At 41.2% G+C, this 25,037-nt stretch overlaps 3 protein-coding genes across 5 annotated transcripts in view; 1 reads left to right on the forward strand and 2 right to left on the reverse strand.

The window, feature by feature from the left end:
• Positions 1–264: 264 nt before the first annotated feature.
• Positions 265–4,057, reverse strand: LOC143132729 (sorting nexin-12-like). 3 transcript variants are annotated; one of them, XM_076292448.1, is made up of 5 exons: positions 3,816–4,057; positions 2,947–3,042; positions 2,445–2,569; positions 2,260–2,350; positions 265–819 (listed from the first exon to the last, which is right to left on the reverse strand). In XM_076292448.1, exons 1-5 carry the CDS (start codon positions 3,978–3,980, stop codon positions 787–789), a joined length of 510 nt encoding a protein of 169 aa, XP_076148563.1. In that variant the 5' UTR covers positions 3,981–4,057; the 3' UTR covers positions 265–786. The 3 variants fall into 3 exon arrangements, with proteins under 3 accessions (XP_076148563.1, XP_076148565.1, XP_076148564.1); XM_076292450.1 differs by having other exon boundaries at positions 265–1,754; XM_076292449.1 differs by lacking the exon at positions 265–819 and having other exon boundaries at positions 1,912–2,350.
• Positions 4,058–7,646: 3,589 nt separating this feature from the next.
• On the forward strand, positions 7,647–16,157 carry foxo4 (forkhead box O4). Its single transcript, XM_076292451.1, has 3 exons — positions 7,647–10,057; positions 10,229–11,752; positions 12,077–16,157. The coding sequence occupies exons 1-2, from the start codon at positions 9,623–9,625 to the stop codon at positions 11,729–11,731; spliced, it is 1,938 nt and encodes a 645-aa protein (XP_076148566.1). The 5' UTR covers positions 7,647–9,622; the 3' UTR covers positions 11,732–11,752; positions 12,077–16,157.
• A 3,921-nt stretch (positions 16,158–20,078) lies between these two features.
• sesn4 (sestrin 4) overlaps positions 20,079–25,037 on the reverse strand; it is an 18,788-nt gene continuing 13,829 nt past the window's right edge. The window contains exons 7-9 of the mRNA XM_076292452.1: positions 23,928–24,094; positions 23,514–23,658; positions 20,079–23,232 (exon numbers count right to left, since the gene is read on the reverse strand). Coding sequence (XP_076148567.1) covers positions 23,143–23,232; positions 23,514–23,658; positions 23,928–24,094 — 402 coding nt within the window. The 3' untranslated portion in view covers positions 20,079–23,142. The remainder of the gene's footprint in view (positions 23,233–23,513; positions 23,659–23,927; positions 24,095–25,037) is intronic.

A 25,037-nucleotide genomic window follows, 5' to 3' on the forward strand; every position in this document is an offset into this window, starting at 1 on the left:
TACCATCAGGGCCATTTTGCTCACCTCATCTGACTAATATTGTTACTTAATATGTACTTTAAACCAGAAGTTAAACTACTCTTCACAACCCTCCCAAAGTTGGAATGAAAAATAAACATTTTTGACTCTACTTTCAAATGCGTGCTAACGTTAGTTGTTAAGTTAGTTGATCTCAGTAATCCATTGATCAATTAAAAGCTTCTACTTTGTGTTTGTGACATACAAAGATTAAATGATTGAAATCAAGACAAATCAGAATACTGCTAGACTATTAAAAACCTTTAATAGTGAATAACTGCATCTTGGTGACATGTTTTTCAACACAATTATTCTCAAGCTAAATGTAAAAATACAAAAAGATCACAGGCTTGATCATGTATTGGCCAGGTTTGAATCAGACATTCTAATTGAGGTAGCATTAACAATCTGTCTAGAAAAGAAATAACATCAATGTAATACTTTTGTTATGATTCCTGTTGTTATTTTCATGGGCTATAATATATGTGCATTTCACCATCAAGAGAAATAGTAAGCACATGAAATCCAACACATTACGTCTTATGCATTTTTGTCCAATAACTGCACATTGTATTTGTGCAACATGCGCAATGAATTCTTTGGGAAGTCAGGACTTTAATAAATTATTGACTTCAGCAGTGTCCTCAGACTTGGGTATATATTTACATATTTACAGATGAAGAAAGGGAGCAGGGTCTGTGGTGGAGTGGGGTGCTGTTGAAACACAGCTTTGTGCATCACTGTGACTCAAGGCTGGACGATGTTTCTTCATGTCCCCACATCAACATGGCTGATTAAAAACTAAAGAAAGGGGTACATGATTTATCATTTGTTATCTATGTGGCATCTTGGGTAGTCTTCCATTCATCTTATCCATTATAGAATATAGCAGCATATAACAAGAAAATAGCTTCATTGCTTCAATTAGAGCTGCAATCACTGATCTGAACATTTTAAACTTTGAAACATTTTTAAGTTTGAAGTTGATGTGTAGGGCTTGTTTTACTGCATAGATCACCACATGTAACAATATTCCATTACGAGGCTATGAATACAAAGTAAAATATTTTCAATTTCAACTAAACAACAATACACTCCTCCATCAACACTGATATCCTTCACTTAAGTTCGCACCGAAGAAATGGCTGTGCACATTCTGCTGGAAAAAAAAGGCATCCTAATGTTCACACACAAATTAATGAATACATATTATTTATATTCATGAATGTAACCTATACATGTCAATTACATAAGATGTTTAGTTCATAATACAAATCTCTTACGTGGGTTGGTTATTCTGCGGACCACACAATAAATAGATTAAGAATTTTATAAAAAATATGCACCCATTTTTGAAAAAATTAGATGATTCTAATGGTGGTGGTTGATTTAAAATGCTCATACTTCAGCGCAAAAGAAAAACATTAACCCTGATAGATCTTTCTAAAAGCCAGAAGAGCCAGTTGGCCAGACTGCCCCGCCACCATAGACAGCAAACTCATTTGACAAGACATGCTAATGCATCATATCAACCGCTATCCTCCCAGAGCATTCCTTAACCAGAGAGGAAAGACTGACAGAGATGCAGAAAGAATGTGATTGAAATGCAAAGCAGGGAGTGATTAGTGTTTATGGAATGATGAATTTAAATAATGATTCATGCAAAAAGACTAGGCATTATGACCAAAGTGCTATTAATCAAGTGAAAGGCAAAAAGTAACTTACTTTATTCACACCTATAATGGGGAAAATATATAAATAATATGTGACACAAAATGTATCATTAATAATTTTATAAACTAAAATAGAACAATGAATACATCTGTATATCTACATTTTAATATATACTGTGTATATATATATATATATATATATATATATATATATATATATATATATATCTTTTAAGAGACCCCTCTCCAACATTCAAAAGCAAATATACTTTTTCCATCACATTTTATTTACAGAATAGCTCTTCAAAGACACTCACACACACACACACACACACACACACACACACACACACACACACACACACACAGCGACAGTGCTTACACAGACACCCACAATAATGCTTTGGATAATTAGACAGAAAGTAAAATGGAGACCAAAAACTGTAGAACTGACACCTTGAGGCTGAGGTGTTACATATGTATATTATTCTTAGTTGTGTAAAAATAAATGTTACTCTGATCTTAGGATACAATAGTAATTTGCCCACACCCAACCCTACTGGCGTACTTTTCCAGGAATGTAGTTTCGGTCAATGCTCTCATCTTGCAGAAACATATGAAGGCAGCGTTCATTCTGGGCCAAGGGGTGACCAGCAATTCTATGAGAGTAGGTAATTTACAGTTAAAAACAGGTCATACCATAATAATCATACCAACAAATAAAATATTCTCTTCAATTTAGCCATGGCGTACCTATTAATGAACTGCTCCAAGCCAACTCTCCGCTCCTCAATGAAGGAATCTTCAAAGATGCCTTCATCTCCCCGGAAGGGCAGTTGCCTTTTGAGGGCTTTGCCAGGTAGAGGGGGCACCACAATCTTTAAAAAGGAAAGATTATCTTAGCCTCATCTGGACAACAACCACTCAGCTCAGATTTCATTAAAAAAAACACTGGTCTGAACAATCTAGACACACTTAGTACAATCTGACAGGTCTCACGTACGCTATTACATTACAAACATCTGTCAGAAGTCAGGGCATCCAGCCAAACAACGCTGTTGATGATGCAGCGATATATATCAATGGTGGAAACAGTGGCAAGTGTAAATATTAAAGACAATCTAACTTTCCACAAAAAAATTTTTTTAAATAATTTTCAATGTCTAGCCTATACATTCAGCAGTATGGCACAGGCTAAACGTAAACAAACATTAAATTAAATAAGACTGAACGCTCTTCAAAAGCAACTTCTTACCTTGCTATCTCTCTCAAGCTCATTCTTCAACCACTCAAAGTCACTGTATCGCCTCCGGACGCAAGTGTCCTTCGTTTTGAAGATTGGCAGGTTTGTCTGAAAAACAGTCCTGTGACATCAAAACTTAGCCTACTTTTCAGGCACTTCCCCCCTCCCCCCAATATAAACGATATCGTCCCTTTCCTGAAAGGCAGAACTGACATTCTGAAGTGTCACCGATCTTTGTCGCATTTGCTATTTGACAGTCGCTCGTTCTACACATAAAGTGTTAAGATCATGGTTAACATCCAGAACTTGCATTAGCTAGCTAGGCTACATAGCTGAGGTTAAACTAGGCTAGCAGAGATCTTTCTGGAGTCTCGTTTTTTATAATAGCCTGACTAACCGGTAAGGTTAAACATCACTTCGTCATTCAGCTACAAATACAAATCCTGCAAATAAATACGTCCATATCGAAGACCATACCCAATTTGCACATTTTGGCAGGTACAACTCTGCCATGCGTAAACAGAAAGATATCTGATTTAAAGCATCAGAGCTGCTGCCCAGTAGTAGCCTACCTGTTGTAGACCGTAAGATAGCTTGTTTGCTGGCATGCTAAAGAAAATCTTGGCTACCAGTTTTGTTGGTAGCCAACGCTTAGTTAAACACTTTGCTATATAACTGTTTTATGCTTTAGAATTAATGTGTTAGGCTTCCTCAAATGAGGCCTCAATTCCAAGCAACGATTACAGTCCTCTTATTTTGTTATAGTAGCCTGATGTCGCAAAGTCAGCGAGGAGGATGGCTGGCCTTTTGCAAGCCAGGTTGTGTCAAGTAACGTAGACAGGCCAACCAAAAATCATCGACCTCGATTTTTCCAGACTCACCCGCATTCGTACTTCATAAGTGGTGAAACGGTTCCGGCCTACTCCAACAGTCTGCGGATCATAGACATCAATTTCAAGAAAGTTGCTAGGGGGGCCATATGCATCGGTAAGATCTTGGGGTTTGCTATTTAAACGGCGCGTGTCAGCAACAGTGGGTTCAGACATTTTCGAAATGTCTATCCACAAGAACGGGCAAAAAGATCTAACGTTCCTCTGAAATCTCCCCTTATCCAATGGAAGTCGAGCAACAGCGCCCCCTGACAGTTAATTATGCGGACATGAAACCAGTTGCTTTTCTAAACCAAACAAATTCTCCTTACCCAAAAATATGTTTGATTAGATTCCTATATGCTAAGTAAATATAAGTTACAATGCCCACATGTGACACTGGGCCTGTATGCACACGTGCCAAAATATCATATTACTCAAGTCACCTTAAAAAAAATCTCCATAATCCTTATTCTATGCCAAACCAATATCTAAATTTTATTTAAATATATCTATTTGGCATTTAGGCATAGCCTACTGTTTTGGCATAGCACATAGACTTATTTGTGAAACAACTGTGTTTCATATTCTCATGCATTTTCATAATTAGCATCCTGACATGAAGTCTGACAGAAGTGACCACTTGACTTAATGAAGGTGTTTGATGTGCATCAGCGAAGTCATGCAGAAAGGGTTCTCCAGTAAAGCAACCCTGGTTGGACATAAGTGTTAATCAAAAACAATCGTGAGATTGTGAAGCCAAGATCAGTTCAGGACAAACTACTAGCCCACCCAGTCGCCTCAGTTTGAATCAGTCCAGCTCCCAAATATTATATTCTTCCTTCTTGTCCTGAACAGATAGGCTGCAGATTGTGCAGTGTGTAAGCTATATGTTCATATAAATATATGAACAAAGGAAATAAATAGACAATAAGATAAGTATGCATGAATGTCAAATTGGCCTAATATGCTTATGTGATCGTGACATGCATGACATATGCCCCAGGTATGCAGTCCTCTTGTTTGTGATATGTCTTACCAAACAAATTTGTTTTATGTCAGGTGTTTAAACCATTCGCAATGTAGCTTTTCTGGATTTTTAATGTTTCTCTTTCAACAGTACTGAGTTCTCCTTCTATCTTGAACTGCAACTGTTCACATTATCCTTCGGTTCACTGTGGGGTAATATTATAGCCTATGATTTACCACAATATAGACTACATTGCAGAATTGCAGTAAAGCAATTTGTGAACCACCGGGTCGGGGGAGAGAAAGTTGTTCTCCGTAGGACTGCGGCTTCGAAAGGCAGGCGATCTTTTACCAACAGAAGGACTTTGAAGCTGTTATATTAGAGTAAAACAAATCTGACACAATTGACATGGGCAATGGTCATTATGTGGATTGAAGTGCTTGTATAGGGAACATTTTGCAGGGTCAGGGTGTAAGAGCAAAGAAGACACTGCAGGTGTTGCTATCGCTGTACCAATGACGGAGACCTGAATTGCACCATTGCACCCAAAGATGTGCTTCACAGCCCTCCAACCTGACAATAAATTGTACAAATTAGCAACATTGAAAGCATTTAAGGTTGAAAGCAGTAATTCATCTTCCCTGGGTCTTTTTTGTGTAGGCTCATTGAAGGTCTTGATTGTATGTGTTGCACCGGTCCTAAGTGACCCCAAACAAAGGACCGACAGGTTAATCTGAAATACCTAGTCAGAAAGGAAGAGAAATCCAATAACACCTTGAAGGCAACAATTAATTGAAACACACGGCTGAGGATGCAACTCTTCTGGGCATCATATTCTTTCAACGTTGTAAATACACACAGACGCATGCATGCACGCGCGCACAACGCACACAGATGCACTAGACTAGACTAGCTTACTCGAGGACGACAAACCGCGTTCTGGTAGGTCTCGTGCACTAACTGTTTAAAGGAAAACATACAGTTTATCAATTGCATATGAAGGTTTACTTCGTATGTTAATCGCATAATTGTGATGAACGTAGCTATCCTTTCTTTCTCGCATTGGAATAAGTATTGCATCATGCGACGTGTCCTTCACCTCCCACCCTCCAACAAATTCTTGAAGTTGAGCCGTGAAAGAGGGGCATGGGAGGTGTAGTTTCTATTCAGATATTAACGCCTACTATCACGTAGTATCACTACGATGTAAAATAATTCACAGTAAATGTTATGATCTTGTTGATATGACAAATTAAGCATTTTTTTTCTCTGGACAATTTGTAGGATTTGTAAGACAAATGGCCTAACAAGTTAGCCGAGCGTATATAGGCAAAAGGCAAGCATTAGCGTATAGCCTCATGTAAACCATACATGCATCAATCAATTAACCTATTTATTAGCATACATAATGTAAGGCCTTTAAGGGTCATTCCACCGAATCGGTGCCTTTTGCGTCAACATATAATCAGTTCTAAAGTTGCTTTAACAACAAATAAATGTGTAATTTAAAAAACATAATGTTACTATAGATCATATGCATCAATATAAGACCAAGTAAACCCAATAAAATACAAGTTAAAATGATTAAAATCACATAAATATATGCTATGGGTAAGGATTTTGGTTGATTTTGGCCTGTCCCACGCTATGTTTTTTCTTTTTCAACAGCACTTCTCAGTTGTAAAATGTTGGTAAAATGATACAATTTTCACAGTTTTATATTGTCTTAAGTGAAATCTCATTGTTAAGCAATGATTTTGACATAAATAGATATGTTTTCTTAGAAAATATAAGTAATTTCTCATTGTCCCTTAATTTCATCTCAGTCCTGTTACTTTCACCAAAACCCCCTATAAAATAATGGTACAAACTAGAAGTGACATAATTTCAAGGAAGTGACATCATTTAGAAGAAGCAGATTCCACAGTGTAAGAAAGGGTAACTTTCTCTCTTCTTAAATGTCCTATTTTTCATGTTTTATCAGGGTTATGAGAGAGGGGCAAGCATACAACATCAGTCCTGTTACCATTTTTTAAAGTGTATACATAAGCAATTATTTAGCAATACTGATATTACCAATATCTAGAAGTAATAACCTTTCAGATTACATACCATGTGCCTTCCTAACCTTGACCTTGTTAGCTAGAAATGAGCAATTTAGCATGAAATCATCAGTCCTGTTACCATCAGTCCTGTTACTATCCTACAATATTCTATGTAATAAGTGAATGGTAAAAAAAAAAATGCATAGCTTGAGATGGCCCAACACAATTTCTTGTCATGTTAAGATGTGTTAATTAAATGGTCATTGAAAAAAATCAGTTTAAAACAATTATATTTTTCACATTTTTAAAGTTGAAAAGGCACCGATTTCGTGGAATGACCCTCAAAATATATTTTCTGCATTGGCGTATACTATCATCTAAAAATAATAGGCCCTACCTGCCTATTAGGCCAATGTAGAAAAGCCTGTAAAACCTGGGGATTTGTCCTCTTTAACTATAGACGGGGATAGGAATCGTGTTTTTGAAGGATAACGATGAAGGAGCATTATGGATAGTCCGATTGACTTGGCTTCTTCTTGGAATAGCCTACACTAGTCTTGAAACCAATTCTTAGAATTCTCAACGTGTCTGTTCACAAACTAGGCTATCCTGCAAACCCGACTGGTGTTAATTAAATAATTAGTCTAGCCTGTCATGTGATGACGAGACTGTTTGAGCCAAGGCCTGAAGGTGTATACCTTTAGAAACGTTACATAACTGGTATCTCCCTTGTTTTATAGGTTGTCGGTTTTGTTTACTCTCGTAATGGAAGTTATCACATGACTAACTTCATTTCCCAGCAATCCCTCTTGCGCAAACGCAGTAAGTGTTGTCTGGCAGTGGTAAACAGACGTCAGAAGGGAGTCTTCGCCTCGAGTCAAAACAAAACATTACAAAAATGATCTACGATGAATGACTCTTTGGACACCGGCGATATCAAGAAATTGAACGGGAATTACGATTAAGAAGATTGAGAATTTAAGTCATGAGCTACGTTTGCCTTTTCGATTGTTTTGAGACGGATTTTAACTCATAAATAACAAGAGTTAGCCAGCTAAGTTGCTATCCAACTATTCCAATGTTGTGTCTAGCTTGCTAGCATACATTTCGAGTTTGGATTGAACATACAAGAAGTGTGAGAGAAGTCATCTGAAGAAGGAATATGGATATTCATTTCTGAAACAACTCCCTACAAATTGTCTTAAAAATAGACGGACTTCTTCTTCACACAACTGTTCCACTGGTTTATGCCCGCGCGAGCATCGTGTGCTGCTGCGTCTCGAGAAACATGGCAGATGGTGACACGCGCCTGACCACAGCGTGGAGGAGCGTGCAGACTTGAACCATATACGGATCTGTTTTCTTTTTGTAAATTCATTCAAATACGTAAGACAAGACAAGAATGACCAGTGTGACCATCAAGAATTTGACTCCTCTCTAATTCTTGACGGACAATACTGCATCATCACATACAACGGTACAGATTCAGGCGCATTTCTCTGGCAGCCTGATCAGGTTACATTTACTAGTTTCGCTTAAATTAAATATCTTTGCGTTTTATATCTATACTTGAACGTTTTTTTTACTTGATATGCCAGCGTAGTTGGCTACGGGGGTTTCAACAGAGGTATTTTTGTTCTGGAACGCAAGCTTTCCAGTTAAGTTAATGTATTGACAAACAGCCTTGATTAGTAGCCTACTGATCAATATTTTACTAATAGCCTGTAGTGTGTAATATTGTCAGACGGTCAGCAAAATAAATTTACCTGGGCAATTTTGTATTTGGCAAGAGGAGGTTTTTATGCGGGTGGAAACGCACGCTCGAAAGTTGTTTACAAGTGTTGATAGGGCCCATAAATCAGATAGCTCTTTTGTAATACTGACCTACTATGGTAATCCAAAGGTGTAGACTATTTCTTGATTGTCTTTTCATATTCGGTCGGTGCTGAAGTGTTTTTGTTTTTTTTAATAATCCGAATTTAGTAGCGTTATTAAAACAACTTGAAATTAATATAATTGGTGTCTGAGTGGAAGCTTGGAATTTCTGATGTTATTTATTGGAGTCATTCAATTTATTAACGTGTAAAGAAATCAAATAGTCACTAGCAACAGTTGAAAAGCTATTTTAAATATCAGACTGGATTTGTATTGAGCACAGTAGGTTATGCTACAACTGTATTGTAGTAAGGTAGTTGCTATCTACTAAATTTTATTCACGTTAGAATCCATCGCTTGCTATACAGATGTTTTGATGGGACGGTATTTCACCTCATGTAAATTTCCTTTGTTCTTTTTTTGTAAACAAAGGCACGCCTTTCCAACCCTCCTTGGCTGTCTGTAAATCGGAAGGTTTATGATAGTTACTATTAAGAAGATTATTTTGTTCCTCTAATCCCCAATCTGAGGATTAACCGACGCTATATTGGTATATCCAGATTACTGCGACTCTTTTCTATCAGACACTCTTCTAATAGGGACTGGAGGCGATTTAGTTGAATTATTTTTAGAAATATTGAACTTGATTTAGCACAACTGCTAAAACGAATCAAGGAATCCCCACGGCGCTGTCAAAAATAGCGAAGCATAAACCTGCGTTAAACCTCTCCCCAAGACCCCCCCTGCACCCAAGCCACCGTGACAATTACAGTAGCCCAGTCTAGACAAATAACATTTATTGTCTGGCGTGTAGTATAAAACTTTATTTATTTAAATAAAATATCTATATTTACATGCACGTTTAAATCATTAGCACTTGAACTTGATCTCAAAGCTTTTTTTAAACAAAACATCTGAACTCAATTCACATGATGGAGGAGGACAGCGTACCCCCGATTGACCCAGATTTTGAGCCACAAAGCAGACCGAGGTCGTGTACTTGGCCGTTGCCTAGACCCGACATCTCAGCTGTCAAACCAGGGGGGGCAGACGGCGCAGAGTCAGCCGCGGGAACCCCGCCCGCCGAGGAAGATAAGCATGAGCCTCAGCAAATCACATCGGAGCCCGAGAAAGTGGTCGTCACTGAGGGTGGAGTCGCAGCTGGAGTGGGTGGAGCCACTCCTAGAAAAGGGTCATCCCGGCGCAATGCCTGGGGCAATCAGTCCTATGCGGATTTGATCAGCCAGGCAATTGAAAACTCGCCTGAGAAACGTCTCACCTTGGCGCAGATATATGATTGGATGGTGAAAACAGTGCCCTACTTTAAGGACAAAGGAGACAGCAACAGTTCTGCCGGGTGGAAGGTGTGTAATGAGCATATTTCAATGAAAGTGTAATTAAATGTTTTTGTATTGTTTATAATGTAATATTTATGCAGAAATGCCTTGTCAATTCATGAACATATTGATTATAGTTGTATCAAGTGATGCTATAACTCCCATGGCTTGTTTTTGTTTTTGTTTTTAATTCTACAGAACTCTATCCGACACAACTTATCCTTGCACAATAAGTTTCTTCGAGTGCACAATGAGTCCACAGGCAAGAGTTCTTGGTGGATGCTCAACCCAGAAGGAGGAAAGACTGGCAAAGCCCCGCGGAGGCGTGCAGCCTCAATGGACAACAGCAGCAAGCTGCTCAAGAGCCGGATGCGTGCGAAGCAGACCAAGAAGCAGGCGGGAGCCGCTGGCCTGGGCGCGCCCAGCGGTAGCCTGCCAGGCGAAGGTGGCACGGGGGCAGGTGGTGCGGACAGCCCTGGCTCTTCCCAGCAGTTCCCCAAGTGGGGCGTGAACCGCAACAGCCCCTCATCCCGCGGCAGCCTGGACGACTCCGACATGTGGACGAGCTTCCGGCCGCGCACCAGCTCCAACGCCAGCACCCTGAGCGGCAAGCTGTCGCCCATCGCCCCCGGCCAGGAGGAGGACGACGAGCTGCCCGAGGACAGCCTGCTGAGCAGCTACTCCACCGGCAGCCTGCCGCCCACCCTCACCGAGACCCTCATGGAGGAGCTGGACCTGATCGACGGGCTCACGCTCATGACTGGCCAGCAGGGCGGCGCCAGCCCCAGCACGGCGCCCCCAGCCCCTCCCACTCCTCTGCCCTCCGCTGCCACGCTGCTCCCCCGAGGGACGGGCTTCCCCTCCTACAACCGAATGCAGCCAGCCAAGCCTGTGCAGAGCCCCCCGCAGCCTGGCTCCCAGACCTCTGTCCAGCAGGGTCCTGGCTCCAACCACAGCCCCTCCACCTATGGAAACTCCCTGTTCAACCCGCTGCCAGGGCCCGGCTCTCACGGGGCCCACTTTGGTGCCCGCGTGCCTTCCAGCCTGGAGGCTCTGCTCACCTCTGATTCCCCTCCGCCGAGCGAGGTCATGATGACTCAGGTAGACCCGCTCATGCCCAGCCAGGGAGGGGCAGGACTGCTGGGTCTGGGGGGGCCCATGGCGGGCGGCCAGGCCAAGCAGGCAGGCCTGATGATGGGCAAGGGCCTGGAGCAGCACCCCCCCATGGGCCTCCCGCCACAGCCTCAACTCCAGCCACAGCCACAGCCTCACCAGCAGCAGCAGCCACAGCAGCAGCAGCAGCACTCCCAGATGGGTCTGAGCATGCTGCTGTCCAGCATGAGCCCGGACCCCACGCAGCTGACCGCCATGAAGAGCCAACACCACGTGCCAGGTGGGGGGCTCCTCCCTGGGGTCGGCGGCATGCCCTCCACAGGCGGTGGGAACGGGGGTCCGCAGGGCATGGGCCAGTTTGGTGGCACACCCGGCTTCTTCATGCCCTCCCAGGACCGCTTGCCCACGGACCTGGACATTGAAATGTTCACAGAGAACCTGGACTGTGATGTGGACTACATCATCAACAGTGACCTCATGGATGGAGACATTATTGACTTCAACTTTGATCCCATACTGCCAGGTGGACAGGGCTACCCAGGGCCCGCCACCACGCAGAGCTCCTCTCACAAGTGGGTCCCCAGCTAACTCTCCAGCCGCTGGAAGCAGGTAATAAGCCCTCAGCCATCTCCGTGCCAAGCTCTCATTGATCTCATGTGATTCGGTCTGCTGTAGCTGCCATCTTTTATGACATGAATATCCATGCTCAGGAAGTAGTGCCGGCACTGTGAAGTGAATGCATTGACGTAATTGATGTTGCATTGTGAAATTGAAAATAAGCAGTGCCAGAGACACCTGCAGTGAAAACCTAAACAACCAAAAGTTATTCTTCCTTGATCAGATCTAGGTACTGTAATTAAATGTTACAGATTTTGTTAGATAAACTGAAGATGGAACTCATGCCCTGTGATCTGTTTGTGTTTATTCTTGCAGGACAGCCATCACCCCCTTACCACAAACACTTGGTGCATAGCTTGGATATTTTTTTGCCTCTGCATTTGCCATTGTACCTCTGATACAAAAGATAAACTGTTTTGGGCGAAGATACAAAACATGAACTACATTTTTTTATATTTTTTTGTAGTTGCCGATCTGATATATACACATATATATATTTTTGGAAGACAGAAACAGACCTCATTGTTGTTAAGTGCCAATGTTAGCCCAAGTGGGGCCAGGGGGACGGAGGATGGCTGACGCTAAGACACAGTCAACATCAGTTTCAGCTTGGATTGGATTTCCCTTCAGATTTTCCTCTCTCTCTTTTTTTGATAGTACACTAGCTAAGGAGCGAAGCAGAAGGACAAGACGATACGCTTGTCGTGTGGGAAAATAAGCACAACTAATAAACTACTAATCAAGTTTATTACGCATTTATTACTAATACCAAAGTAGCTTAGCATGGACACGGTACTCTTGGGTTTGGCTGCTGGACCACTGCTGTGAGGAGCCTGGCGCCGGACAAGAGGCCGAGGAGAGGAGGGCAGGACCGAGAGGGGTGTCGATTGGACCTGGATACCTGGACCTGCGCGCTGCCCAGTGGTACAGAACGTGACCTTTTTGTTGGGTTGTCATGTCCGAGTGGAAGTGGGCCGAGGCAAAGCCGGACTGAATTCTTTTCCCCGTCATTCAGTCATGCAGTAATTCTGATCGCTTGGTTAGTATCTACAGTTTGGCTTATGTGACCACCTCTGCTCAGGAAAGGACTTGTGATTTTCTTTTCAGTTGTGCTGATGCATACAGGAGGAATCAAGGAGTGATGCTTTTTTTTGGCTTTTAATAACTATTGTGCAGTTAGTAACGTAAACAGTATGAAGAAACATGATGTGGAATTTTTATACAGGGCATTCAAAGGCAGTTTTTCTTTTCTTTCCTTTGCCAACATGTGATTAGTTGGCATAGTGTTATTACTGAAGACAGTATGCCTCTTTTGCAGAATGCAATTTGTTTGAAGTTTTTTTTTTTTTTTTTTTGCATGCGGCAGTTTTGAGCCAGCTAAGCTTGAAACAGGCAAAAATACGACACAGAAGAATTCTTTAGTCCGGCGAAAAAGAGTTCAGAACCCAAAGTAATGGTGAATCATTTCAGCAGAGGGGAAAAGGCTTTTGGTTATGCTGTCTTTTGTAGCATGCGACACGGCAGTGCGAGAGAAATCGTGAAGGATGCAAAAATGAAATGTGATGTAATGCTAAGGTTATCAGCAACGAAGGTGTGATGACATGGCCCTGGCCATGTGACTCGGGGCCTGACCAGAGTTTATTTCTCAACCAACGCTCTTTCTTATATAATACTAACAATCTTTTTGTATTGAGTTTCAATGTCGAAGCGAGAAAATATGAGTATATGGGACTATAGTTTTAATAGCCAGCTTAGAGAAAAGCTAAAATTAAAATGCATCTTTAAACAGATATGCATACTAATCAGAAAGATACTGTTAATGTGTTTTTTAATCTGCAAAAAAGTAACTTCAGAGCATTTCTAACGGTAATTTTTATGTATTCTGTTATTTTTGTAAAAGATGACAAAGCATGTAGATTTTCTATATAACCAAAGGAACACTAAGAACTGCATGTCAGTATGGGGGAGTGCAGGAGAGGTGGGACGTATTTCAGTGGAGATAAGCTTTACATAACACAAACCATTCAAACAGTAGTGTGCTCCAATCAGAGATGGGCGCTGCACGGGGAGGACCATTCTAGAATGTTCCACTGTGTAACATCTCACTTGATCTGAGGAGTAGTTCTAAGGAAGTGGATGAACTAATTTACCCTTTACATGAATGTCCTGGTGAATACTCTCTTGCCTGTACCTTTACCTGACGATGGAAGTCAATCTCATCTCAAAATGAAAAAAGAGACAGAACTGGTTGAACTTAACTTTGATGAATAATGCAATGATTAACTCTCAGGGTAATTTAAAAGAAGAAAAAAAAAGAATGGTGACCGCAAAAGCTTCCAGAAAAGAAGTGTTGAGATAATCATATAGCGATTTGAAATGATCCATTTTGTGCTTTCTCTCTATCCAAAACAAAAGATTGGAAAGAGAAATAACTAGCAAGCCCCTATAAGAGCATTCAGCATGTTAATACAATATATATATATCAAAGGATAAATATATATACTATATTCCATGTTTCATTTGAGGAGGAGAGGTTCATTGGATCGTGAGTTCACTCAGATTCTAAGATGCTGTAAAACTGCCAGTGAACACTAGAGCATGCTGCTGCTGCTGATGCTGCAGAACGAAACGTACCAAGCCCAACTTTCTCATGTTCTCATTTTTCATTCTCTTTATTTTCCATTGAATATATTATTCACTTTTTTTGTTGATGTTTTAGTGGAAAGGACACTTGTATTTAATATAGTTGTCTGGATGTTTCCTCCATCTTGAATTGAAGCAGAATAGCATTCACTTCAATGTTGATTAGATTTCTTTCAGAAAATGCAGATGTGCATTTCTTCATCATTTAACTGTATTTGTCCTAACATGTTAGATTTAAGCCCTCTTGTGTCATGGCATTGTTTTCAAATCACCGGTGCTACAATCTACTATCAGTAAGAGGGGCAGAAACCAATGGGTGCAGATTTAGATATAAAAAGGCCTTGAATCATTTATATGCAGCAAAAAAGTAAATATTTTGAATATGTTTTTTTCTAAGAACCCTAGTGTAGGATGGAAATATAACCTTTTATTGTGTTCCCCAAGATGTCACTTAAATAGATTCTTAATAAAACTGTGAATGCAGAGAAATGTCTGGCATTTGGCTGGAGTTTGAAAGCTTTCGTCACAAATGAGAAGTGTTCCTGCAGCACAGCGTGCTGTCTTTGAGCAGCTGGTGTGAATAGCATAGCGTGGAACTGCTCATGGGAGTGATCTTAGTTTCCATGGATGGTTTGTGACTGTGGCTCTGGGGGGCGTCTGGTCCTCGTCCCACTTCCCTCTGTTCATGCTCACATAGGTGTGATTGTGTGTGTGGGATTGTGTGTGTTGGTGTGATTGTGTGTGAGTCCAGTAAGCGCTGCGTAGGAGGGGTCGCGTCTGTTCTGCCAACGAGAGCGAGAGCCGAGTGTTGAAGAGCGAGTGGATTTATGGAAGGACGTGTTGTGGCTGTGAGTGAGAGAGTTGGATCTGTAGAGGCCATGGTGGCCAAAGTGAGCGCATGAACAGAGATTTTCTCCCCCTTCTTGGTTGGAAAGTGAAGGGGGGAAAATCTGTGAAGTGCAGTTTGATGGAGACATCTTATGGGGCCGCCCCTCCGACCTCCTGCACCAGTACCCTCCCCTTGCCTTGTCTCTGATTCATCACTATATATTTCTCCTCTCCCTCCTTTTTAAATAATACCTCTCATGATTTGTTTTGAACTTTAGTACTTTCTTATATTTTCTTAGTACTTCTTTTTCTACTACTCTTGTTCTCTTAATTATGAGTTAGTTCGATTGTACTCTCTTTTTGACTGGGTTTGATGAGACTTTTAGAGTGTGCACAGGGTTGAGTTCTCTTGGTTTTGTTTGTTTGTTTTTTATGAGGGAGGGAAGGGGTTGTCATGGGTTGTTGAGTTGTGCATAGCCAATACATGTACTTGATTACTTTTGATTGATGTTTTATTTTCCTCCTCTTGTTTTTCTTCCCAATCTTACTTTACATATTGTAAAGTTAGCCAGATATGACTGTGAAAACAGTCCTGGAGAATGGAATTAAACTTAATCTGTTTAACCAAATCTGCTGTTGTAAGTCTTCTAATACAAAGAGAACATAACTTTTATCATTTTGGTCCTCACAGAGATGCATTACAGAAACATGTCAAAAATAGCCATTCACTATATTGATGATTCCCTAACATACCACCAGGGGGTGTAGTCGCTCAAGAAAAAGAGTCTAGACTTGACGTGGCATAAGTCCTGCACACACTACTGATGCTTGTCTCAGTTTGCAATGTAGGGCATGTGCTGTTTAACAGAACTCCTCTCCAGAATGCAGATTTATAATTTCATCAATACAAAGAGACACATATGAATTTGGATAAAAATGGAAACAATTCATGTTGTCTTGAAGTAGTAGAGGTTCTGGGTAAGATTTGTATGCACTTCATTTAGCGGAGAATATCTCAACTGTTATAGACTAATATGACCCCGTTGAACAACGTGGGATGTGTACCAAAAGCTCTACCCGGGACAAAAGTCCTGAAATTGACCACAACAGATGACACTATTATATACAGGTGAATGGGACTTTTTTTCCCCTTTATAGATATCCCCATATTTTTCTACCAGATTAATCTTCATATTAAGAGAAATACTTTTTGTATTACACTTTGCCTAAAAAAGAAAATAAAATATGCAAATGAGGCAATATCTCATTAAATATGCGTACATATAAACCCTTGAAGCTACAGATTTTCTGAGGTGATCACAATGTTCACAGTGACCATAATTATACGCTCTAAGAAGAGTGTAAGCATTCTGATTTGATATAAAGAAAATGGCTAAAAAACAGTCAACCTATTACATACAACTAGTGACATACATGAATTGCCAGTTATTTATTAACCTAAACTTTAAAAGCTTACATTTCCTACCTGTTCTAAGTATTGCTGTCATCACGCCATCACCTCCAACTTTTTTTCTCCAACATAAGTTTACTTGGCAGCCATAGTGACCTAAGGTCATAGCAGAGCACATGGCTGTAAAGCAAGATGACTTGTAAGATCAAGAAAAGTAAGGAAATCTACTCTTTATTCTTTGTGTTGGCATGTGTCTTCTTACGTGTCATTATCATGAGTTGTAGTTTTGTGTATTTAAATAATTATAATGAATTTGTATCAGTTTTATATTTAATTTGGTGTTCATTGTAGCTAGCTAGCTGCTAGTGTTTTTGTGTTGTTTTTTTGCAAAATGGGGAAAATGTCATCACCAGATTGTCTCAGACAATGTCTTCATGTCATGAAGTTATTCCTCACAAAGAACAGATAAGTTGGTACATACCAATTACTCATATTTGAAACCTTATTTTACAAAATTCCAAAAGATTTGGAGAAAGTAAGAGAACAACTTATGGATCTACAGTAGCCTACACTGACACTGTCATCAGGTGACACAGATGTCTTTGTGTGCCTATTATACCACATAACAATTGTTCTGGCTCATCCGCACCTCAGGAGTGAAAAGATTAATATTACCACTTCATGAATCATGATATCTGCATAGCGCTGGGAGACGAGCTCACACAGTGTCTCCCAGCACTACATGTGCTGACTGGGTGCGATACAACCAGCAAAATATCAACCAAACTTGCAGCTCTGAACACTGTCCACAAACCAGACAACTCTTTTCTGGTTCTCAATGTCAACTGTCCACAGCTAACGTGCAACACAAATGGCAGAAACATTATTGGTCAAATGTCTAAAACCATCAACCTGCGCATTGCTGCATTCGATAGTAATGCCTTTCAGATGGACTTTGAGAGGGCCGCTTGCACCTCAACTAATGCAAGAAAACATATACAAAGAGCGTATTCAACAGCAGCTTTGGGTCCAAACACCATTTACAGACACCACCTTGATCTTAAATGCAGATGCTTATGGTTTTGTAAGAAAGGGCAATTTATTAGTCCCTGAGATTGAAATTTCAAAACCTGAAGGTTTACCAGATCCCTGCTTGTGTGGCAAGTTTGCACACAAGAATGGGTGTCCCTGTCGGGTAACTGGTATCCGTTGTTGCAAGTACTGCAAATGCAAGGGAGGCTATAGTTGTAAAAATCCTATCACTGAATGAGGTCTCATCATCATCCTCATACCTGGACTCTGTTGTAAAAAAGTTTGCACACAAGAATAAACCTGTTTTGTATTTTTCACTTCAAATGATAATAGCAAGGTTGGATATAAACTTACGCCCCCAGGCAACATTGTACCATTGCGGAATGAAAATAAATATTTTACAGTTATAATAATACAAATTGTCATAGGAAATCATCAAAACTGTTATGTACTAGTTAAAAGCTCCATAAATCTCCCCAAACATTCTCCGGTACAATATACATACACACACAACCACACACACATATCCATGAGTTTGCACACTTACACCCATGCATACTCATGTATGAGTACTGATGCACATTCGTGCAAGTTGCACCTGGCTTTCTGAAAGTTTAGTAAGCAATTTGTCTCAAAAGAGAAACACAGGGGGTAGGTAGGCCTATAGCAAATAGAGGGATCAGTCAGGCCTCAAACTTGGGGCTACAGGGTACAGGGTAGCAAGTCTGCAGCTTCACCGCAACATCAAAAAGCCATGGATGTTGGTATGATAGTCAGGGCACATACTCAACCATAGAGATGGCATTCTATAAAACTTCATGAAGCACACTCATACACTTCACATATACAGGTGCCTCCCTACTTAGAATATTTGGTATGGCCATATGCAAGTCCGTTATGCTTCAATGTTGCCTTAGGGTTTGCCGTTTTTTGTAATTTCCTATGACACCTACATTGATATGTTATGAAAAGTTGTTGATAATCCACCGGTAAATGTATAGCTGATAGTCACAGTTGATAAAAATAAAAGGTTCCTAGGGTTAACCTTTGACATTCCATAGAAAATGCTTGGGGTCATTTTTGACCCCACCTATGGAAAAGTGTGGTACTGATACAAAAAATGCAATTACTTAAAAAATATACCAATTAGATACAAATCCAAATGGCCTCATGTCAAAGACAACCTATTTGAGGAATACATGGAAGATTAAACGATAACAATTTTAAATGGCCAAGATATTGCAAAAAAACAACCGCTGGGGTCATTTTTGACCCCACTTATCCCGTGTTTGTTTACAATTCATTTTCCATTCAATACAGCACAAAACACAATTAAAAATATCAAACCAGAATTCGTACACATACACTACATGGTCATTGTAAACATTGTGATCACCTCATAAAATCTGTACCTTCAAGAATTTATATGTACGCATATTTAATGAGATTGCCTCATTTGCATATTTTCTTTTATTTTTTAGGCAAAGTGTAATACCAAAAGTATTTCTCTTAATATGAAGATTAATCTGGTAGAGATGTATGAAGATATCTATAAAGGGGGAAAAAGTCCCATTCACCTGTATGATAATAGTGTCATCTGTTGTGGTCATTTTCAGGACTTTCGTCCCGGGTAGAGATTTTGGCACACATCCCGCGTTGTTCAATGTGGTCATAATAGTCTATAACAGTTGAGATATTCTCCGCTAAATGAAGTGCATACAAATCTTACCCAGGACCTAGACTAAAGGGATGATCAGTGTTTTTTAAAGACATATTTGATATGTTCTATATTTTGCAAAAACTGATTTTAGAATAAAGTTAGAATGTTGTCTTTGTCCACAAGTTCTATATTGGGGAAAAGGAAACAACATTTTTGTTTCCTACCTGTATCAGCTTTCAGGACAAGGATCAGTTGTGTTCCTGCCCTGGCTGCATGCATGTGTGCACCTACAGAGCCTATACAGGAATTCCTTAAAGCCTGATGTGTGGCTCTGGAGGTTAAATGTATCTATGGTGAGCGAGCAGGCTACAGTTTTACCATAGAGTGCTTTTGTGTGGCCTAAATTAAACATTAGTACGTCTTAAAAATCTACTGGGTCCAAATAATGAAACTTTTCTTATGAATAGCACTGTACATCTATAAATCTATACATCAACTGTCACATAGAGTAGGCGTGTCGTTCATGCTTGAGGTGTTCCGTTGTTAAGGTCTGTTCAATACCAGCAAATGGGAGTCCTCATTGTCATTATAGATACAGTTTCAGGAAATGCATTGAAGAGCTGCGGTTATGCACATATAGTATATATAGTATATATAGTCAATTATTACCATCTTCCATGTAGAAATAAACACACAAACCACTGACATGATATCACATATCTTTATAGAAAAAATAAGTTTTCACATTTCCGAAGAAAAAAAGTTTTTTTTTTTTCATTTTTGAACTTACATTTGACATTTTTTTGTTTATTTTCACTGTCCGTTTATTTACGTGGTAAATAATAATTGAACAACTGGGCTATAGCCATGCTCCTTTAAATCCCAGTGTCAGAGGCACTGTCCTGCAAGTTCTTTGGGCAGATGGGAGGGGCCGCAAACAAAAGGAAAAATAAGAGGCGCCACGATTGGCTACTAAATGTTGACTAGCCAATCAGCACAGCCCTGTTCCTGGGCAACGTTTCATCCTTGTTGGGGCACACAAGTGTGGTGGCAGACTGTCAGTCACCATGACTCCACAGTAGCAGCTTTTTAAGTTCAGGGGAGGGGGTGTACGTGCTCGTCCAGAGCCCATTCTGATTGGTCTCCTCTTCACTCCCACACCGCAAGAGAGCAAACACATGCACGGCGTTAACAGCCTGTGGAGCAATCCATAGATATTGCAGTCTCTTTACACACACACTCACGCACACACACCCAACCAAGTTAAGCGTATCAACCCTATGCAAAAAGGCACCGCACTGCACATTGTCAGGGGTGGCACACTTCTGACAGACTTGATTTTGCATGTTCACAGTTCATATGTTGTCAGACGACCACCCCGTTCGTGGTGATATGCATGTATTGATATCTGTGCAGCTTCTCCACCTGTGGTCACACCAAACAGTGATGCCCACACACCCACACGCATGCAGGGGTCTTTCCCACTGTGCTGTCTGAGATACTCAGTTTAGCGCACAGGAACCAGAATTTAGCAGCGAATTACACCCCTCCCCCAACCCCCCCGTTCCATAAAACAAAATATAACAGAACACACACACACACACACACAATATCATATATACACACACACATACACACACACACACGCACACACACACATACAATAGCTGAACAATCATAGAAACAAACTAATGCAACATAAAAAAAGTTAAAAAGTACATTAAAAAACATTTTCCTACAATGTGGTAACAATGTTGATCTGTTCTTGAAACTTGTACCTTCATTAAATATCATTGTTACCTTCTCTCATTTCAAGTCTACCATCACAGAATTAAAAGACCCACTTATACCATGACCTCTATCAGTGACCCATCAACCCATCAGTGGCATTTGACACCAGAGAGAGAGAGACAGAGAAACACACTCAAAGCACACAAAATACATCTGAGGGATATTTCAGAAAGGTTGATAAAAGGGTGACAAACCAGTTTGGTTGGTGCAGCGATTGACTCTATAGCACCAACCTCCAAAATGGCAAATCAATTTATGAAATGTATTATTTCAGCTGTTGCTAATTCTATCAGGACGACGATGCCAATGCTTAATGTTAAACAACTGCAGTAGACTGGTGGCATGGCTAAGAGGTGGAGGGTGGGACCAAGCAGATATGAAAACTCTTTCATTCATTTGGCCATCTGATTTCCAACACATGGGTGACTTTTATATGGTATAAGAATAAGGAAAACTGTTCTAGAAGGATCAGACGAGAACCAATTGAAATGGTGCTAAACCACAAGAATACTTATACTCAGCAAGTGTTCTTGCTTGGGAAACGGATCAATAAAGGGAAAGTGTATGACTTATTGCCCAATACTGTGATGGCTTATGGTTTAGACTGGACTGACACATTCTCCTCAAATATTCTCATAACAACAAAACAAAATCAGGGCAGATATGGAAATGTACTAAAAGGAAAGGAGATGTTTATATGTCTTACTGTCTTAAGGTTTCCTGTGTTCATGAAGCTCATAGGATCAAAGTGCTTTAGGGGTGTATGATGCTCATGGGAGTGATCTGTTCTGAAATGGCCAAGGGGCAACCTCCAGACCAAAAGGCAATGGACCACCCTGTGTCTGCACAAAGGCCAAGTACGGGCCAGCTCCCACATCCCCATCTCCACCAGCCAACCTCCAGGAGTTATTCTACAGATCAGAAAAAGTGCTACTTAAAATAAACTAAGATGGTGTGATTATGGCTGCCGTGTTCCGGAGAGTTTTGTGCTTTCTTCTCCCCGTACTTTGCCCTTCACATGAATTATTCCGCAAAGCATGTTGAACACATGCGGAGCACAAAGAAACTGTCTGCTGGGGGGGTATTCCAAGTGCGTGGTTTAGTGACTAACCTGGGTAAGTTAACTCAGAGTAAGGGGTAAACCTCCTAACAGAAGAGATGTATGGCTTCATTCTCCTAGCAAAACAATGCAACAGGGCTCTTGTTGTAAGAGGTTTACCACTTACTCTGAGTTAACTTACCCAGGTTTGTCACTAAACCACGTACTTGGAATACCCCCCCTGTTCTGTTAGCTTAAAAAAACAACAACAACAAATACCCTGACACACACACACACACACACACACACACACACACACACACACACACACACACACACACACACACACACACACACACACACACACACACACACACACACACACACACACACACACACACACACACACACACACACACACACACACACACAGAACAAAAGATAACTGTGACATCTCCCAACTAAATGATTCACATTCAATACAATAGTGAATGACCTAAACTTGAGTTCTGCGTGAGATTATGATCTTCTGACCAGAATGACAGAGAGAGAATGTGATATTGGCATGAAGTCCCCTTGTCCTTCGTCTCTCCTAAACACACTAGCCTCAGTCATTCACAAGACAATAATAATGAAAAAGAACTCATAATATTATTAATTGCACATTAATCGTTAAGGGCAAAGTCAGTGAAACGTTGAACACAAACTGAGATTGCTTTGCACCTTATGAGAGTTTTTTTTTTTTTTTCACCTTTGGCAAAGCACCTTCACAGCAGTACCTCGGCACACTGGTAAACTTTGAATGATGAAAGAAAAGCAAATGAATCTGCCCCATCTCTCTCTCTGCCATCCAGCCATCGTCGTGTCGGTCCCCCAGCCCTGGGCTGGATCCGTACCATCGGCGTGCGCGCGCACCGCTCCCTCCGGCCCACTCTCCTGCTCCCCAGCCCTCACTCTGCCAGCCAGGGGGGCGGCCCCTAGTCGATCATGTACTGCGTTATGGCTCTGAGCGCGTACAGCAGCTCCGCCTGCAGCCTCGCCTCCATCACCAACAAGTTCACATGCACCTGACAGAGAGAGACAGAGAGAGAGAGAGAGAGAGAGAGAGAGAGAGAGAGAGAGAGAGAGAGAGAGAGAGAGAGAGAGAGAGAGAGAGAGAGAGAGAGACAAAGAAAGAGACCGAACAAGCCATTAAGAAAGTGAGAAAGAACAAGAGTGTGACTAAAGGAGGCCGTGAGGTAAATGGCCCTTCCAAAACTGTGTGTCTGTGTGTGTGCGCGTATGTGACTCAAACGGTCCAGACAACGTGGTGCCCTAGTGGTGGTGTGGTGGGCTGCTCAGCGCTCACCTTTTCAGCAGGCTTGCGTGGGACCCAGGGCAGAGTGCAGAGGGGCGTCTTTGTAGCGTCCGGATAACACGCGACTGCTTTGATGTAAAGCTTCAGCCCTTTCTCCAGAAGCTGATTCACTTCTCCATAGTCATAGTCATCATATCTACAGCCACAAACAGAGACCTAGCATATCAGTCTTATAGCTCAGAGTGAAGGAGGCTCATGATGGCAGATGTTAGACACAGTGCGTGTGTGTGCATGTGTGTGTGCGCGCGCCATAGATACAGTGGATGTAATTCCAAATGGCTCAGTGCATGTGTGTGCGTGTGTGTGTGTGTGTGCGTGTGCGTGCGTGCGTGCGCATGTGTGTGCATGTGTGTGTGTGCGCATGTGTGTGCGTGCGTGCGCATGTGTGTGTGTGTGTGCATGTACCTTATGCCATAGATACAGTGGATGTAATTCCAAATGGCTCTTTGGAGGTCTGGACCGTGTGGGGAGGGGAGCGCTGCCACACTCCGGAAGCGATCATCCAGCAGGTGGCCGATGTCCGAGTAGAGGCGATTGACCAGCGAGAAGCCGTGGTCTTCCCACGAGTAGTCCTGCATGAGCACACAGCAGTGTCAATCAAAACCTGTTCAGCTCTGTTGTGCTTCCACACAAACACATCAGCACACACACACAGGGATGGGCAAAAATACATCAAAATGGATTTTAAAATGAAATTTCAAAAAACCCTCATTTTAAGTGTATCAAAATAAACTACAAAATACAGTAGCCACACCATGTATCAAAATAAAATACTATAATTTTGTATTTTGAAAATACTAAAAATAGCATGAAATCACTTTGCAAACCTTCCATATCTGTCCATTCAATCTACTCCTTCACCAGTACACTGACTCTGTTGATGAAGTGGACAGTGTTTATGAGCAACAGCTTTTCTCTGCTATGAGACATGCCATAAACCTACCAACAAGTCAACAGATCAACTATGCTGACTAGCCTGTTACATCTCATAGCCTTAATACTGTATCAGAGATGCACTCAAAAGTCACAACTGAACTTGTCTCTACTTTATACCATGACATTGTCAATGTATGCCCAGATTGCTTGATATTGCACTGTGTAACACTGTTGATCAGGAAGCATCATGACCCTTTTAGTTGTTTTTAACTAACTGGGTGAGTACCATGTAAGCGCTAAATGATGTTATATTGATGCCAAGGGGCATATTTATACATGGCAAGGCAATACATGGCGATACATGAGGCATCTTTTCATGGGGCAACCACATAACCAGTTTCATGCATTCCAATTGGATGATTAGATTTGTCAAGAAACTTGAGGTTGATGTGAAGGGGACTTCACATTACACACGGCATGCGCTTCGCTCGCCGCTAGGCTGCTCTGGGTTGAGGGAATGTCCCAAAGATTGTTGTTGTGCTTGCCGCCGCGCTCAGCACAAAATACCTATGATTTACAGTACGCTGTGGGCAGTGTTCAACATGGTTCAACTTTGACCGCGGCACGCACAAAAGCGGC

Source organism: Alosa pseudoharengus, unplaced genomic scaffold (genome assembly GCF_046254945.1).
Source record: "Alosa pseudoharengus isolate Yale_2024_CS ecotype anadromous, Long Island Sound unplaced genomic scaffold, YU_APseudo_1.1 YU_APseudo_1.1_scf_19, whole genome shotgun sequence".
NCBI classification, from domain to species: Eukaryota; Metazoa; Chordata; class Actinopteri; order Clupeiformes; family Clupeidae; genus Alosa; species Alosa pseudoharengus.

Coding starts and splice junctions, on each gene's coding strand:
- LOC143132729 (XM_076292448.1), bottom strand. CDS start 3,980: ATGTCTGAACCCACTGTTGCTGACACGCGCCGTTTAAATAGCAAACCC. Junction 3,043..3,815: donor CTTATGAAGTACGAATGCGG/GTGAGTCTGGAA, acceptor ACTGTTTTTCAG/ACAAACCTGCCAATCTTCAA. Junction 2,351..2,444: donor TTGGAGCAGTTCATTAATAG/GTACGCCATGGC, acceptor CTACTCTCATAG/AATTGCTGGTCACCCCTTGG.
- foxo4 (XM_076292451.1), top strand. CDS start 9,623: ATGATGGAGGAGGACAGCGTACCCCCGATTGACCCAGATTTTGAGCCA. Junction 10,058..10,228: donor ACAGTTCTGCCGGGTGGAAG/GTGTGTAATGAG, acceptor TTAATTCTACAG/AACTCTATCCGACACAACTT.